This window comes from Sebastes umbrosus, chromosome 10 (assembly GCF_015220745.1).
Source record: "Sebastes umbrosus isolate fSebUmb1 chromosome 10, fSebUmb1.pri, whole genome shotgun sequence".
NCBI lineage: Eukaryota > Metazoa > Chordata > Actinopteri > Perciformes > Sebastidae > Sebastes > Sebastes umbrosus.
The window spans coordinates 19,642,750-19,655,103 of NC_051278.1; the positions used below are offsets into that span (position 1 = coordinate 19,642,750).

The 12,354-nt window shown below is 41.7% G+C and overlaps 1 protein-coding gene across 7 annotated transcripts in view; it reads left to right on the top strand.

Moving 5' to 3' along the window:
- ank3a (ankyrin 3a) overlaps positions 1-12,354 on the top strand; it is a 137,523-nt gene that overhangs the window by 38,447 nt on the left and 86,722 nt on the right. The window contains exon 1 of one of the 7 annotated variants that reach the window (XM_037781967.1): positions 10,859-11,036. The exons of 5 other annotated variants lie outside the window; for them this stretch is intronic. In XM_037781967.1, coding sequence (XP_037637895.1) covers positions 10,974-11,036 — 63 coding nt within the window. In that variant the 5' untranslated portion in view covers positions 10,859-10,973. Of the gene's footprint in view, positions 1-10,858; positions 11,037-11,097; positions 11,676-12,354 lie in introns of those variants that run through there. One more of the 7 variants, XM_037781969.1, reaches the window with a different exon arrangement.

Genomic DNA, 12,354 nt, shown 5'->3' on the forward strand with positions numbered 1-12,354 from the left:
TTTAGGTCCTCGTGCGCACGTTTGTGTCTGCCTGCCTTGCGTGCGTGTGAGCGTGCTGTGTGGAGACTGAGGGGGGTTCAGGGGGGACAGATGGCTCGTGATCTGCTCTCGTCTGGTGCTCTCTGGCTGCCAAAGATCAGACGAAAACAGTTACAGCACTCTCTGCACGACAGGCCAAAATAACAGGCTTCTTTCTGTTTTATAGATGGCTTTATGGGCTATCAAAATGTTATGGTGAAAGCTACAGAAAATGACATTTACAGCAGATTTTGTTTTGTTTCACTGACAGACTTTATTTGACAATGAATGCCTGGTTTTGGTCTGTGGCTCTTTGCTGTGGGAAATTTGTGGTTGGGAGATTACAACATCGTTTTTGAGAGGCAGGGAGGCATGTGTTTATCTTCCAAACTACATTAGTTTACTTCAATAATTTATCAGGGGAATTTCTGCATCTACTTTGTCTGGTTTGTTGGGGGTAAAGGCATCACGAGCAAGTGTGTACGACATTGAACACTGTCAGTATTTTATAGTTTCCCTTGTTTCCATTTTTAAGTTTTAGAAAACTAAAGAAGTTGAGTGCAAACAAGACTACAATATATTTTTGTCTCCGTGTCAAAGTTTTGCAAAAGTCTCTCCATTAAATGAATACATGGTCACACAGATACAGTAGGTGTTTTGCTGGGTGTGAGAGCATTGAGCTAAATGTATTTCTCTGCTGTGGTCGTTTTTGTGAGAAGTGATAATGTGGTCAAGAAGCTTTTAGGCTTTTTCCTCTCCATAAAGTCTGGAGAAGAGCCTCTCTGTCTGCTCTAGGGGTCTCAGCAGAGAGATAATCATCACCACTCACACACCTACTGTAGATACAGTGCATTGTATCTGACAGAAACTGCCAACAAACAGGGCATTAGAAAGAGAAATGTACAGACAGAGAGGCTGGCAAGACATCGCGAGAGACACCTTCAAATTTTATTATAGTCTCAAAGTCATCTTGACTTTCAATTTAACCATGCCCTGTTGAAATTAGGAGCCAGATGGATATTCAGTCTCTCACTCTGTCCAAAATACTTTCACTTTCTGTAGCCCAGCTGTGGTGCTAACCCAGTGGAACGGATAGGACATGTCGAAGGCTAGAATAAGCTAAAGTAACTTGTTGATGTCAGGTGGTTTAGAAGCATATTAGCACAGTCTTACCCTGTCTGTTACACACATGCAGACCCAAATAAAGTCTGTTGTGTACATATATAGGCTCAGAGGGGGCTGAGAAGGGGGAATACCAATCCATTTTCACTCCCAACTCGTCAAATACCGACGCTTGGTCAGTGCCCCTCGGCGTCTGATACCGATGCACCGAGGCACCCTTTAGCGTCAGGGTTTTCAACTAACTCCAGTGTAAACCATCTGCGTCGTTATTAGACAATCAGAGCAACTCACATAGTAACGAGAGCAAGAAAGTCGGCGTAAGGCGGGTGTGAGTGGAGGTTGGACGGGTCAAGCAAACACAAGACTTTCACCCAGGAGGCCGCTGTTTGTGCCCCGTGTGAAACCAAGTCAACGTTGGCATGTAGAATGCATACTTATTTTACACAACGAACATATTAAGGGTGCTTTCACACCTGTAGTTGGGTTCATTTAGTCCAGACCAAGGGGAAAAAAATGATGCATTGTTGCAGTTCTGGTCCAGTTCCTGTTCACACTGACTTTTTTACAAATGAACCAGAGGAGTAAACAGGAAGTTATACAGACTGACAGGTAACTCACTGATTGGACAGTTTTGGCGATTGTCATCCTGCATCATCAGGACCCATGTGGGAAAATCAAATTTCGGTGAAGTTTATGCAGCACTTTAATGCTCCCAGATGACTGGGGACGAACGCATAGTCTGAACGTCTGGGAGCGCACAGACAGGTGCATGATCAGCGTACTGTTGGATCGCTGTCACACACTTTTTAATGGAGTAAATTAACTGACAAAGTGAGTCGGATACAAGCATAGCAGTTATTAGTTAGGGAAAATACATGTGCTGACGTGCTGATGTACATGGCCTTAAATACAGATCGCTTCCTGACCAGATTTAACGATCAGCAGATGGATTTATTAGTAGTTTAGCTTTTGAAATCATGCTTAAATCACATATCTGCTATCATAAAATCCTGTGGTTGGTTTGTTTGCTTTCACGCCACAAATGAACCGTACCAGAGTCTGCTTGGAAGTGGACTGAGACCATCTTTTCAGGCAGTGTCGGTTCGGTTGTTTGGTACCGCACCAGGGTTTTGCCAGCTTTCACACCAGCCCAAACTAACCGTACTAACCGGGTAAACAGACCTGAGTTTGTTTTAACCAAACCAAACAGGTTAGGTGTGAAAGCACCCTTATTTTAACCCAAACCACAATATTTTCCTAACCCTAACCAAGTAAACCTATGTTGGAAGTTCATTTTGAAAAGAGACTGTATACATGTAACGACCGGAAACTGACACGCCGTCCCTGACATGTCCAGAACTGACACTAGAGGGTTACCTAGAGCGTCGGTATTTGGCGAGTCGGGAGTGAGAACGTGTCAACCGGAATACACCTAATTTAGAGATATTGAACGTTGATGGCTGTGCATGGGAAAGACAAAGGGAACGAAATGGGAGAAATGAGACACACTGACCAACAAGAAATGAAAGGAGTATAGATGGATAGAGGCAGTGGAAGGATGGATGGGAGGGAGAAGAGATGGGGAATTTGGTTAAAAGTTGATGGAGGAGAGAGAGGTGGAGGAAAATGGAAGGAAAAGAGGACCTAAAGGAGTGAGGATAGAAAGGAAAGGATTCTCAAAGCTTTTTCACATCTGTCTCTCCATTGCTACCACGTCTTTTCCACCAGAAATTAATTTGAACAAGTTGAGGGAAGCAGTGGGTGTCTGCAGACAGTTGATGAAGTGGTTTAACCATGCACCTTTGCACACTGTTTTGAAAGAGACGTAGAGAGCCATTTCTCTTATTGAGTTGAGCAAGCTGGATCTCCGTGTTCTTCTTTCTCTGGATCCGTGGCAAAGCTACAGTAACGTCCTCGTAACAGATACCCTATAGCTCTAACTGGCACAGTCTCCTTACAAACTGACTCAGAGGAAAAAGTCAATCTTGTGATTAGATTAATCATGTCATATCAGTTCAGGCTGCTCTGGTTAATACGACACCCCGAGAAACAGAAGAGAGAAGAAAAATAATTGATCCATGTTCCTTTTGCATGCCTCCGTGTGCAAAGTGAGTTTGTGTATCTGCATTACAGCATCAATCCATGTAGCATTTGACTGTAATGTTGAGTCAATGAGACTTCATTTTGATAGACTAATTTGAGCCAACATGCCTCCATCAAAGTGTAAGAGGGGGAAGTACGAGACTCCATTAGTAAGTGAGGTTTGTGCTCAGGAAACCTGGTGATAGCACCGTTTGTACTGTAAGCCTTTGTCTTTTTTTCTGATACCTTTTCAACAGACTGACCTCTTTCTTTGTCACATTTTCCCACACACTCATTGAAATTCATAAATGTGTGTCACATGTGCCTCTCTCTCTCTGCCATATAGCCACACACACACACTTACAGCGCAACTCATCTCAATTTCAGCTCCCGCCGCTCGCGTATACTACCCGCTGTTCACACAAGATTGACTCTTATTATTGGGAATAGTCATTTCAGTCCATCTACCGGCTGGCCATTTGCATTTTTATGTCCCATTACTGTATCACAAAGAGTGGAAAGTCACTCAAAAGAAAATGTCTCTGTAGAGAACTGCCTTTTCTGACACAAAAGGTGTTTTAAGATGGTTTATGGACCTCTCTTGAGTCATTACCTTGAGATGGCTTCACTTCTCAGCAGTAATATGAACTCTGGTTGTTGAAATTATACAAAGGCTCGTTTTAACCTGGAAGTCTGTTTCATTTAAATTGTGTTTAAATGAACACAGTCGTAGACTTAGTGTTTGGGAACTCATGGTCATTCATTTATTAAAGGGCCTATATTGTAAAAAGTGAGATTTTCAGGTTTCTTTTATTATAAAGTAGAATTTAAGTGCTATATAAATACTGTGAAAATATCAAAACACTCCATGGAGAAATACAAACAGCCCGTATTCAGAAACTCTGCCTTTGAAATAAGCCGCCAGGATTTCTGTACATTTGTGATGTCACAAATATACAATATATGGACCATTTCACAGTTCTCAATGTAAATGTTCGAAGTGTGTCCCAGTTTATTTCCGGTTGCGGTTTATGTGAATGACATCAGCTGACAAGAAGTAAATGTGGACCAAGCTGTTGCCTAGCAACACAATTCCGTTAATTTTTTTTTGTTGTTGAAAATTCTGTATATTTTCAGACAGACAGTATGAGGAAAAGAAAGTTGGGTTTTTTTAAACATTACAGCATGTAAATATGTTCTAGTAGAAACACAAAATACAAGTGTGAACCTGAAAATGATCATAATATGGGACCTTTAAGTTATAAAGCAGCTATAATCAATACTTTTATAATAGAAATGGATTGAATGACTATGTGCAATGTTCGCTTGTAGTGATGAACTACGAGTATTATCCATCCGACTCTGCAGTTACCCTCAGATCTAATGAGCTTTTTAGTGTCTTTCAGCTCATTGTTTTGTTTTTTATGGCCCAGAGAAAAATCTCTAAAAACCCACAGTGCAATACCTGCTCAGCACCAAACAGCAGACAGACACAGTTAGCGACTAGTTGGTGAACATAGTGGAGCATTTAGCAGCTAAAGAGACAGATATTTCCCTCAGGAGTTGGTGGAGAACAAAACAGAGCTAAAAGGAGAGTGAATATTGGACTTACATTCATCAGGTGGACAGAAATACGACTCAAAATGAATGACGTTTTTCTGTATCTGCTGGATATGTAAATAGAGAAAGACAAAATAGACAAATTTTGCCATAACAACTTTAATACATCAGTGATAACAGGTCAGTGTTGTGTTCACAGCTTGTTTCCGTTGCCCTCAAGTGGCCAACATTTTTTTCATTGCATGACCACAATATGTTACTTTTTGTCTTCTCTTGTATGATATAATGGGCAATTTATCTTTTTCATTCAGTCATTAAACCTTTTGTTTTTAATTTATTTAATACAGGCAAAATGCAGATAACAAACACAACAATATGATGACATGACAATATAACCTCAAAGGAAGAAAAAGTAAGACATTTAGACAAACAGAAGATAATAAATAAATAAATATCCAAAGACAAAATAAATGAATAGGATCTCCTCAATAATTCAAATAATTAGGTTGACAGTACCGTATGCATATGAGAGTAATATTTCGTATAGTCCCATTGTTCACTGGAGCAAATATTTTTCCATTTCATGTTGTGTTGTTCTTTTACATTTTGATCAATTGTTTTTTCCAAAAGAAATTGGCTTTGCAGTGTATTTTTAGGAAACTTAGATTCAGATTAGTTCTTGATTGAGCTTTGAATATAAATATTTTACCCAAAAGAATAATTGTATTTATTGTCATTACATTTTCATTTATACAGGATCTTCCAATTGGAGCAGCTAACTCTCTTTCATACACAGGGCAATAAAAGCAAAGGCAAAAACATTTAGACAAATATCACAACTTACAAAACTGCAAATAAAAGAAGGATAAAGAAATGGGCATCAAACCAGCATTAAATAAGATTTGAAAACAAAAATGAAGGCCAAGTTAACCTTATTTTCTACACTTCACTCACATCTAACCATTACCCGTTAATAGTGGACTCAATTACTGTAAAATTGTAAGATAGTCAAATAATCAAGTGGTCCAACTACATGTTTTGAATTTGTTATCCAACACCAGCTGTGGACACTTGAAGCAAATGTCACAGAGAGACTTGTGATGTTTCATGCAATTGTCATGCAGGAGACCGTCCACCAGAGTCCAGTGTTTGACTGTTGAACAGAGTTTACTGCAGGTCAAACTGAGGCTAGAGGAGGAAGAGGAGGAGGAGGAGGAGGAGGAGGAGGAGGAAGAGCAGAGAGGAGGAGGAGGAAGAGCAGAGAAGGAGGAGGAAGAGGAGGAGGAGGAGGAGGAGGAGGAGGAGTCTGATGTCTCTGACTTTGTTTGAATTAACTAAACTCTGGTATGTTGTTTAGCTTTCTTTATTGTCACTGTTTGGCCATGAGCCCTGTCCTTCTGTTGCCTCTGTCGCCATCTACGTGTCTTCCTTTCTTGTCCTGTTTCTGTCTCACACTCTCTTATGTCTCTCATATGAATAACCTTATTATTGCTTTATACTCTCACTCTATTCTGCCTCTCTTTTATTGTCTCTCCTCACTTTCTGACCCCTTCACTTTCCTTTTTACCTCTCCCCCTCCTCTCTATGTATCTCATTGTTTCACCTTTTCCCTTCTGGAGATTGTCTTATAGGGTGACTTTTTGGCGGGACAGCTATTGATCGAGCACGGTGCACTAGTGTGTAGATTTCAGCTGAACAGCTGACGAGTCAGTTGGATGAAATCCAATGCGACATTCAAGTTCTCCCCACGTCGGTGTCAGCGTTATTGTCCCTGGTCCTAGACAGTAAAGAGACAGGAGGCTTCATGTGTGCAGCAGTAGTAGAACTGTAGGACCACATAATATGGTGATAAGGTTGTGAATAATTACATTTTTGTGGGTTTTGTTTGTCACATCAGCATGCCTCCTTGATCAAGCAAAAATAGGATTTAAAATGTCCTAAATAGATATTTTACTCACACTGTACGGCTTTTCTAATAAAGTAGCTAATAACTTGATAATGAATCTGAACATGTGTTAGTGGTGCATGATGATTCACTCCCTGCTCTAGTTGAATGGTTCACCTATTTTCCTTTTCCAGATCCCTCCCCTCCTCTCCTCCTCTTTCTCTCCTTTCCACCCTTCCTCTCTGCCTCCTTCTCAGCTCCCTCCCTCACTTCCTCTCCTCCTCCTCCCCTCCCTCCCCCCGACGGCTTTGTGTCCCAGGTGACAGAGGGGAGCTGTGCCCTTGAGCGAGCTCCGTGCAGCAGGAGCAGTAAATATCCGCTGCATGTTGTATATGTTCTCGACAAATATTGAGGATACTCCCCAGAATGAGGATGGTTTGATATTTCACAGCTCCTCCGAGACAACTGAGCTCGCCGAGTGTGTTTGTGAAACCAGGAAAAGGAAAGCCAGCCGGGAGACAATTGGATTTGCCCAGAGCCGTTTCTATTCCCTTTGAATATATAAGCATATTTTTGTGGTTGGATGCTATAAGCATAATACAGTTCTGGGGCAAAGCACTTTACTTCCAAGACATATTACAGTGCTTTTGATTGGTACTCTGTGGTATCATTTGTGCCCATTAGATATTTAGTGAAGTTGGTGAGGAATAATTCGTACTGAGAAGCTCTTGGTGGACAATAAATCAATAGAGATCTAATATGGTCTTGGATTTAGTTATTTTAATATAAAGATCATAAATCATCATTATTGCTATGTTATGTATTCGTTCATGAATAATCACCAATAATGATTACTGTCAGTATCGCCTATTGCTACTTCCCATCTGGCCATTTTAGCCCTAAATGGTTTCTCAATTGAATATATAAAGTATATAACATTATATATACAGTATAACATTTTTATATAATTTATATTAGGGATGCTGAGTTTGAAAAAATAATTTAACTGATAACCGACCCTCGTTAACCGATTATTAACCGCTAACTGATGAGATTAGTGCGTCGCATGTTTTTAGTTTAGTTCGGTTTAGTTTAAGAGGTGGTCAGCTGTGTGTCTTTCCGGTGTAACGATATCGAGTGTTCGACAAACCGTGTGTGTGTTTGTGCTACGTTAGCAGCTGAAGCGTTTAACTGATCGGTTAAAATTCTTAATGTTGGTTAACGGATAAACGGTTAATTATTAACATCCCTTATTTATATATACAGTATATATACAGTATATTACAATGTTTACTGAGGTAATAAATCAAGTGAGAAGTAGAGTCATTTTCTCATAGACTTCTATACAATCAGACTTCTTTTTCCAACCAGAGGAGTCGCCCCCTGCTGGCCATTAGAAATAATGCACGTTTATGGTAATTCTGCATTGGCTTCACTTCTCAGACCCGGAGGTTGCCCACTGATACATACATATACACAAAAATATGCTAGAAGATTTCATCCATATTGACCACCTCTCATATTGTTTACTTCTTGCTAATAATAGCTCAAATACTGAATTGTGCAAATACATAAATACAATGTGAAATACACAAATGCCACCACAAGAAAACAATCTCTCAGATAATGTTTGAGCCATACTGTGTGTGTGTGTGATTGTTGACATGAGAATGGTAGAGGTGCACGTGTGTGCGAGCACAACTGTGTCAAAAGAGATCATTTTCCATAAGTAGGCTTGACTCCCTTCCTCTTCTGTTGTAACCTCCCCCAGTAGCCATGGTAACCCTGGCGTTTCCAGGGAGGTGTGCTCGCTGCAGTGTGAGCGTGAAGGGTCCTGTGATCCACCAATCACATGTTCACCTCGCCTCTTCTGGTCCAGAGCATCTGTCACTCCCTCTGTCAGCTCTCACGTACACACCGCTCTCTGTCTCTCCCTCCTTTTTGAACGTCTCTGACCCTCGCTGACGCTCTTTATCTCTCGTCTGAAAGTCGATAGCACTGGAAAATACCCATGATGCAGTGGTGCCATTCCTCTGGAATAGTGACAGAATGTGAAAGCAGTGGCTGAGGGAGGGATGGCTGCATGTGACTGTCTGTCCTGTACGTTTGTGTGTATGATGTTACAGGCAGCGTTGCCAGAGCATTCCCGCTATAAATAAACACTAAATGGGTGTGATACTGATGATCATTTATTATCAAAATACCGTAGGTGGAAAGAAAGAGGGACCACATAGAGGTGTGTCACAGGGATTTTCCATGTGCTGGAAGTTAATGACCATGTAATTTATTTGCACCTTCATATTCATTTACCGCTGCTGAGAGCAGCTTTTCCACTGACAACAAGTTTGAGTATCCCAAAAAATTATGTTTTTATTGAACAGTTCAACCAAAGGTTGCATCCTGTCATACACCAGCAATCAGTGTTCTTTATTAAAAAACATGATCATGATGATGAAGTGTTTTAGATGCCTAACCATCCATAATCGTACCTTAACCATAGTTTATTGCCTAATTCTTCTCCTATGCTGCAGAAAATATCTAAGTTTATTCGCTCTTTGCAGAGAGTTACATGATCCTTACAAAACCTGAAGTGTAAAACCAGATTTTACGGGCTATGTGGTGGATTATTTCTTGACCCGGTGCAATCATTGCCGGAAGATTCCACTGGTTGACTGGCAACCTTGTTTTTATAGTTCGTTTTTTGTACAGATGTCAGTCCCGTATGGTATCAATCTTCTCATCCAACTCTCTGCAAGAAAGGGGCTAAATGTATTTTGTATTTTGTTGAAGTATTCCTTTAATCTATGATGAGGGATTTACCCTTCTCAGATGGTTTAATGCGACACATTATCATCCCAACTCATCACATACTGCCGCTTTGTCACGCCCCTTGGCATGACTTTAGGTTTAGGCAATTGAAACCGAATGTTGTGAACACGGGACACGAACGAACAGCTGATTGTAACGGGAAAGTGAAACTTAACGCACGGGACACAAACTGCGGCCTCCTGGATGAAAGCCCTGTGTTGCTGACCCCCATCCAACACCACACCTGCCGGCCCTGTGTGCGTCTTTCACTCTTTAAACTACGTCACCGCAGCACTTCCTCTGAGCGTTTACTATTGCCACGGATAGGTTTACATTGTAGTTAATGGAAAGTCCGGTGCGTTTCATACAGTCGCTAAAGGGTGCCTTGAGTGTCGGTATCACACTTATAGGGTAAAACTATGAGTATCAGTTATAGAAAGGTCTAAAATAAATAACTTTGTGTAGATAAATATGTTTTTTTTTATTCTTTGCTACCCAATTAATCATCTCATGACCTCTCAGATTTATCTTGTGACCTCTTTAGGGGGGTCCTGACCCCTACTGGTCTAATCAACCTTCAGTCTAGTAATAGGGGTTGTATTAAGAACACTACATAGCTGTGGGTGGTTTTCCTAGATAAGATAATCAGATCACTTACCGCCCACAGGTATAATAACCCAAGATCAAACATATAACATGGACACGGTAGTTATGCGGCATGTTACGCTTAACCTCAGCTGTTTTAGATCACAGATAGTGATCAGATCCAAGCTCGAGAGCAGCGAATATCCCTGGCTGCTATCTCCCTGTGTTGGGGCTCAGCTATGAGCAGGATTTGTGAGGAGAAATCAGTGGGGGTGAGCTTCTCATCCTGCAGTGGGGCGTGCCTGCTGAGGGGTGAGAGTTGGGAGGACAGAGGGTGTCCCTAATACCTAAAGGAAAAGCCCCTAATCCTCTGTTAAAGTGTCTGTTGGGAGGTGGGGGGGGGGGGCTCCCACCGGTCTGCTCGCCCCAAAATAGCGTCTGGTGCTATTGTTGTTGTTCTTTGCTGTTATTGGATTCGTAAACCTCCCCCTTGTATGACACACATAGAATCACTACTGCTAGCTCCCACGCATTGAGATCACCCCAATGCAACCAGGTAGAGCACGGCGACATGCAATCACAACACACACGCATGCTGGTCTTTGTTAGGGGGGGGGGAAAGCTGATAAGCAGGATGACAATAAAGAGGACGCTGGTAGGGAGGAAGGGAGTGTGAACCAGAGAGAATGAGTGGGAGGGAAACAGGGAGAGTGGGTGGGATAACAAGAGAGATGAAGTGGGGGGGGGGTGAGGATTGTTGACATATCACAGGCAAGTCACTTTAGCTAAAGTATTTGTTTCAGCTGCTATTTTCAGTCTGGCCCCTCTCTCCCCTGCTCGCTTCCCCAACCTTGGATATCAAGATCACGCTGACACCCACCACCACCACCACCACCACCCCCCTTCAGAGTAAATGAAGGTGAGGAAGAAAAGGAAGGAGGCAGAGAGGGAGGAGGGAGAAGCCTCGGCTATTATGGTAAGTCAGTCAGTGTGCTCCTCCTGCACCCTCCCCGCTCGAAGGTGCTTTCTGGGGCAGAGGGTGGCTTCTGCGAGGCAGCAGGGATTTACCCTTGTTGACATCTTTTTTTTTTTTTTTTACAAGACGGGGAGAGAAAGAGGCAGCAGAGGGGATTTGTTGTGCGTCCTTTCTGCAGCGTGAAAGACTCTGTGCTTTGTTTACTCAACACTGAAGAGTTAGATAGAACCCCTCGTCCTCTCCTTTTCCTCTCCACCCGGCATCCTCTTCTTCTTCACACCCCCCTACTCACTTTTTCCCTCCCACCATCCCACCTTCTCATGTGCAGGGCATCGACCAGACAGCGGAAGGAACTGTGGTATCCACTGCCTCCAGTGATAGCATTTGTTAGTGTGCTTTGATTTTTTTTTTTTTTTTTTTTCACCTGAGCCAATGGCACCTTGCTCTATTACCTCTGATTGGGGATGGATGTTAAGATGAGGTTAAGATAAGGACAGAGCTAACTGACCGACTGATTGAATAGATGACTGGTTGGCTGCTCTGAGCTCAGTTTTCACTCCTCTTCATACAGAGGAGAGAAATAAAGAGGGAGAGAAAGTGAACATGGCTGTTGAAGAGGGTGTTGTCTTCTTAACACAAGTGAGTAGTGCTAACATTTGGATTTATTCTCATATTTTTTTTTATTCTGAAAACTTAGATTTGTGTTGTATTATCTTGAAAACAATGTAAGACAGGTTGCTGACCGTCTCTGAGTTCAGTGGTGCAGCGAACCACTAGAATGACCTAGTCCTGTATCATTCATCATGACTGCATGTGGGTGTTTGGGTGTGTGTGAACATGGAAAGCTGGTCTGCTGCAGTCAGATGTAAAGTGTACATTTGTCTGCAGGGTAATAACATGCAGGAGATTTTTCAGAACACATCAGGGAGTCTAGAAAGTGAAATGCCTAATAGCCTGTGGTAGGCTATATAGAGGTTTGTGTTTAATTATTGAGCAAGTTGGATACTTTTACTTTTAAAGGAATAGTCTGACATTGTGGTGAATATTTGTATTTGCTCTTTCAGACATTTAACAAACAAGATATACTGTAATGTAATGTGTTTGCAATGAGCTTTTTCACTTTTAGACAGAGCCAGGCTAGCTGTTTCCCCCTGCTTCCAGTCTTTATGCTAAGCTAAGACAACTGTCTACTGGATCCAGATTCATATTTAGCATACAGACAGGGGACTTCTCATTTAACTCTCAGCAAGACAGCAAATAACAGTAATTCCCAAATATATTCATTATATATATCCATTATTTTATTATTATTTAAATC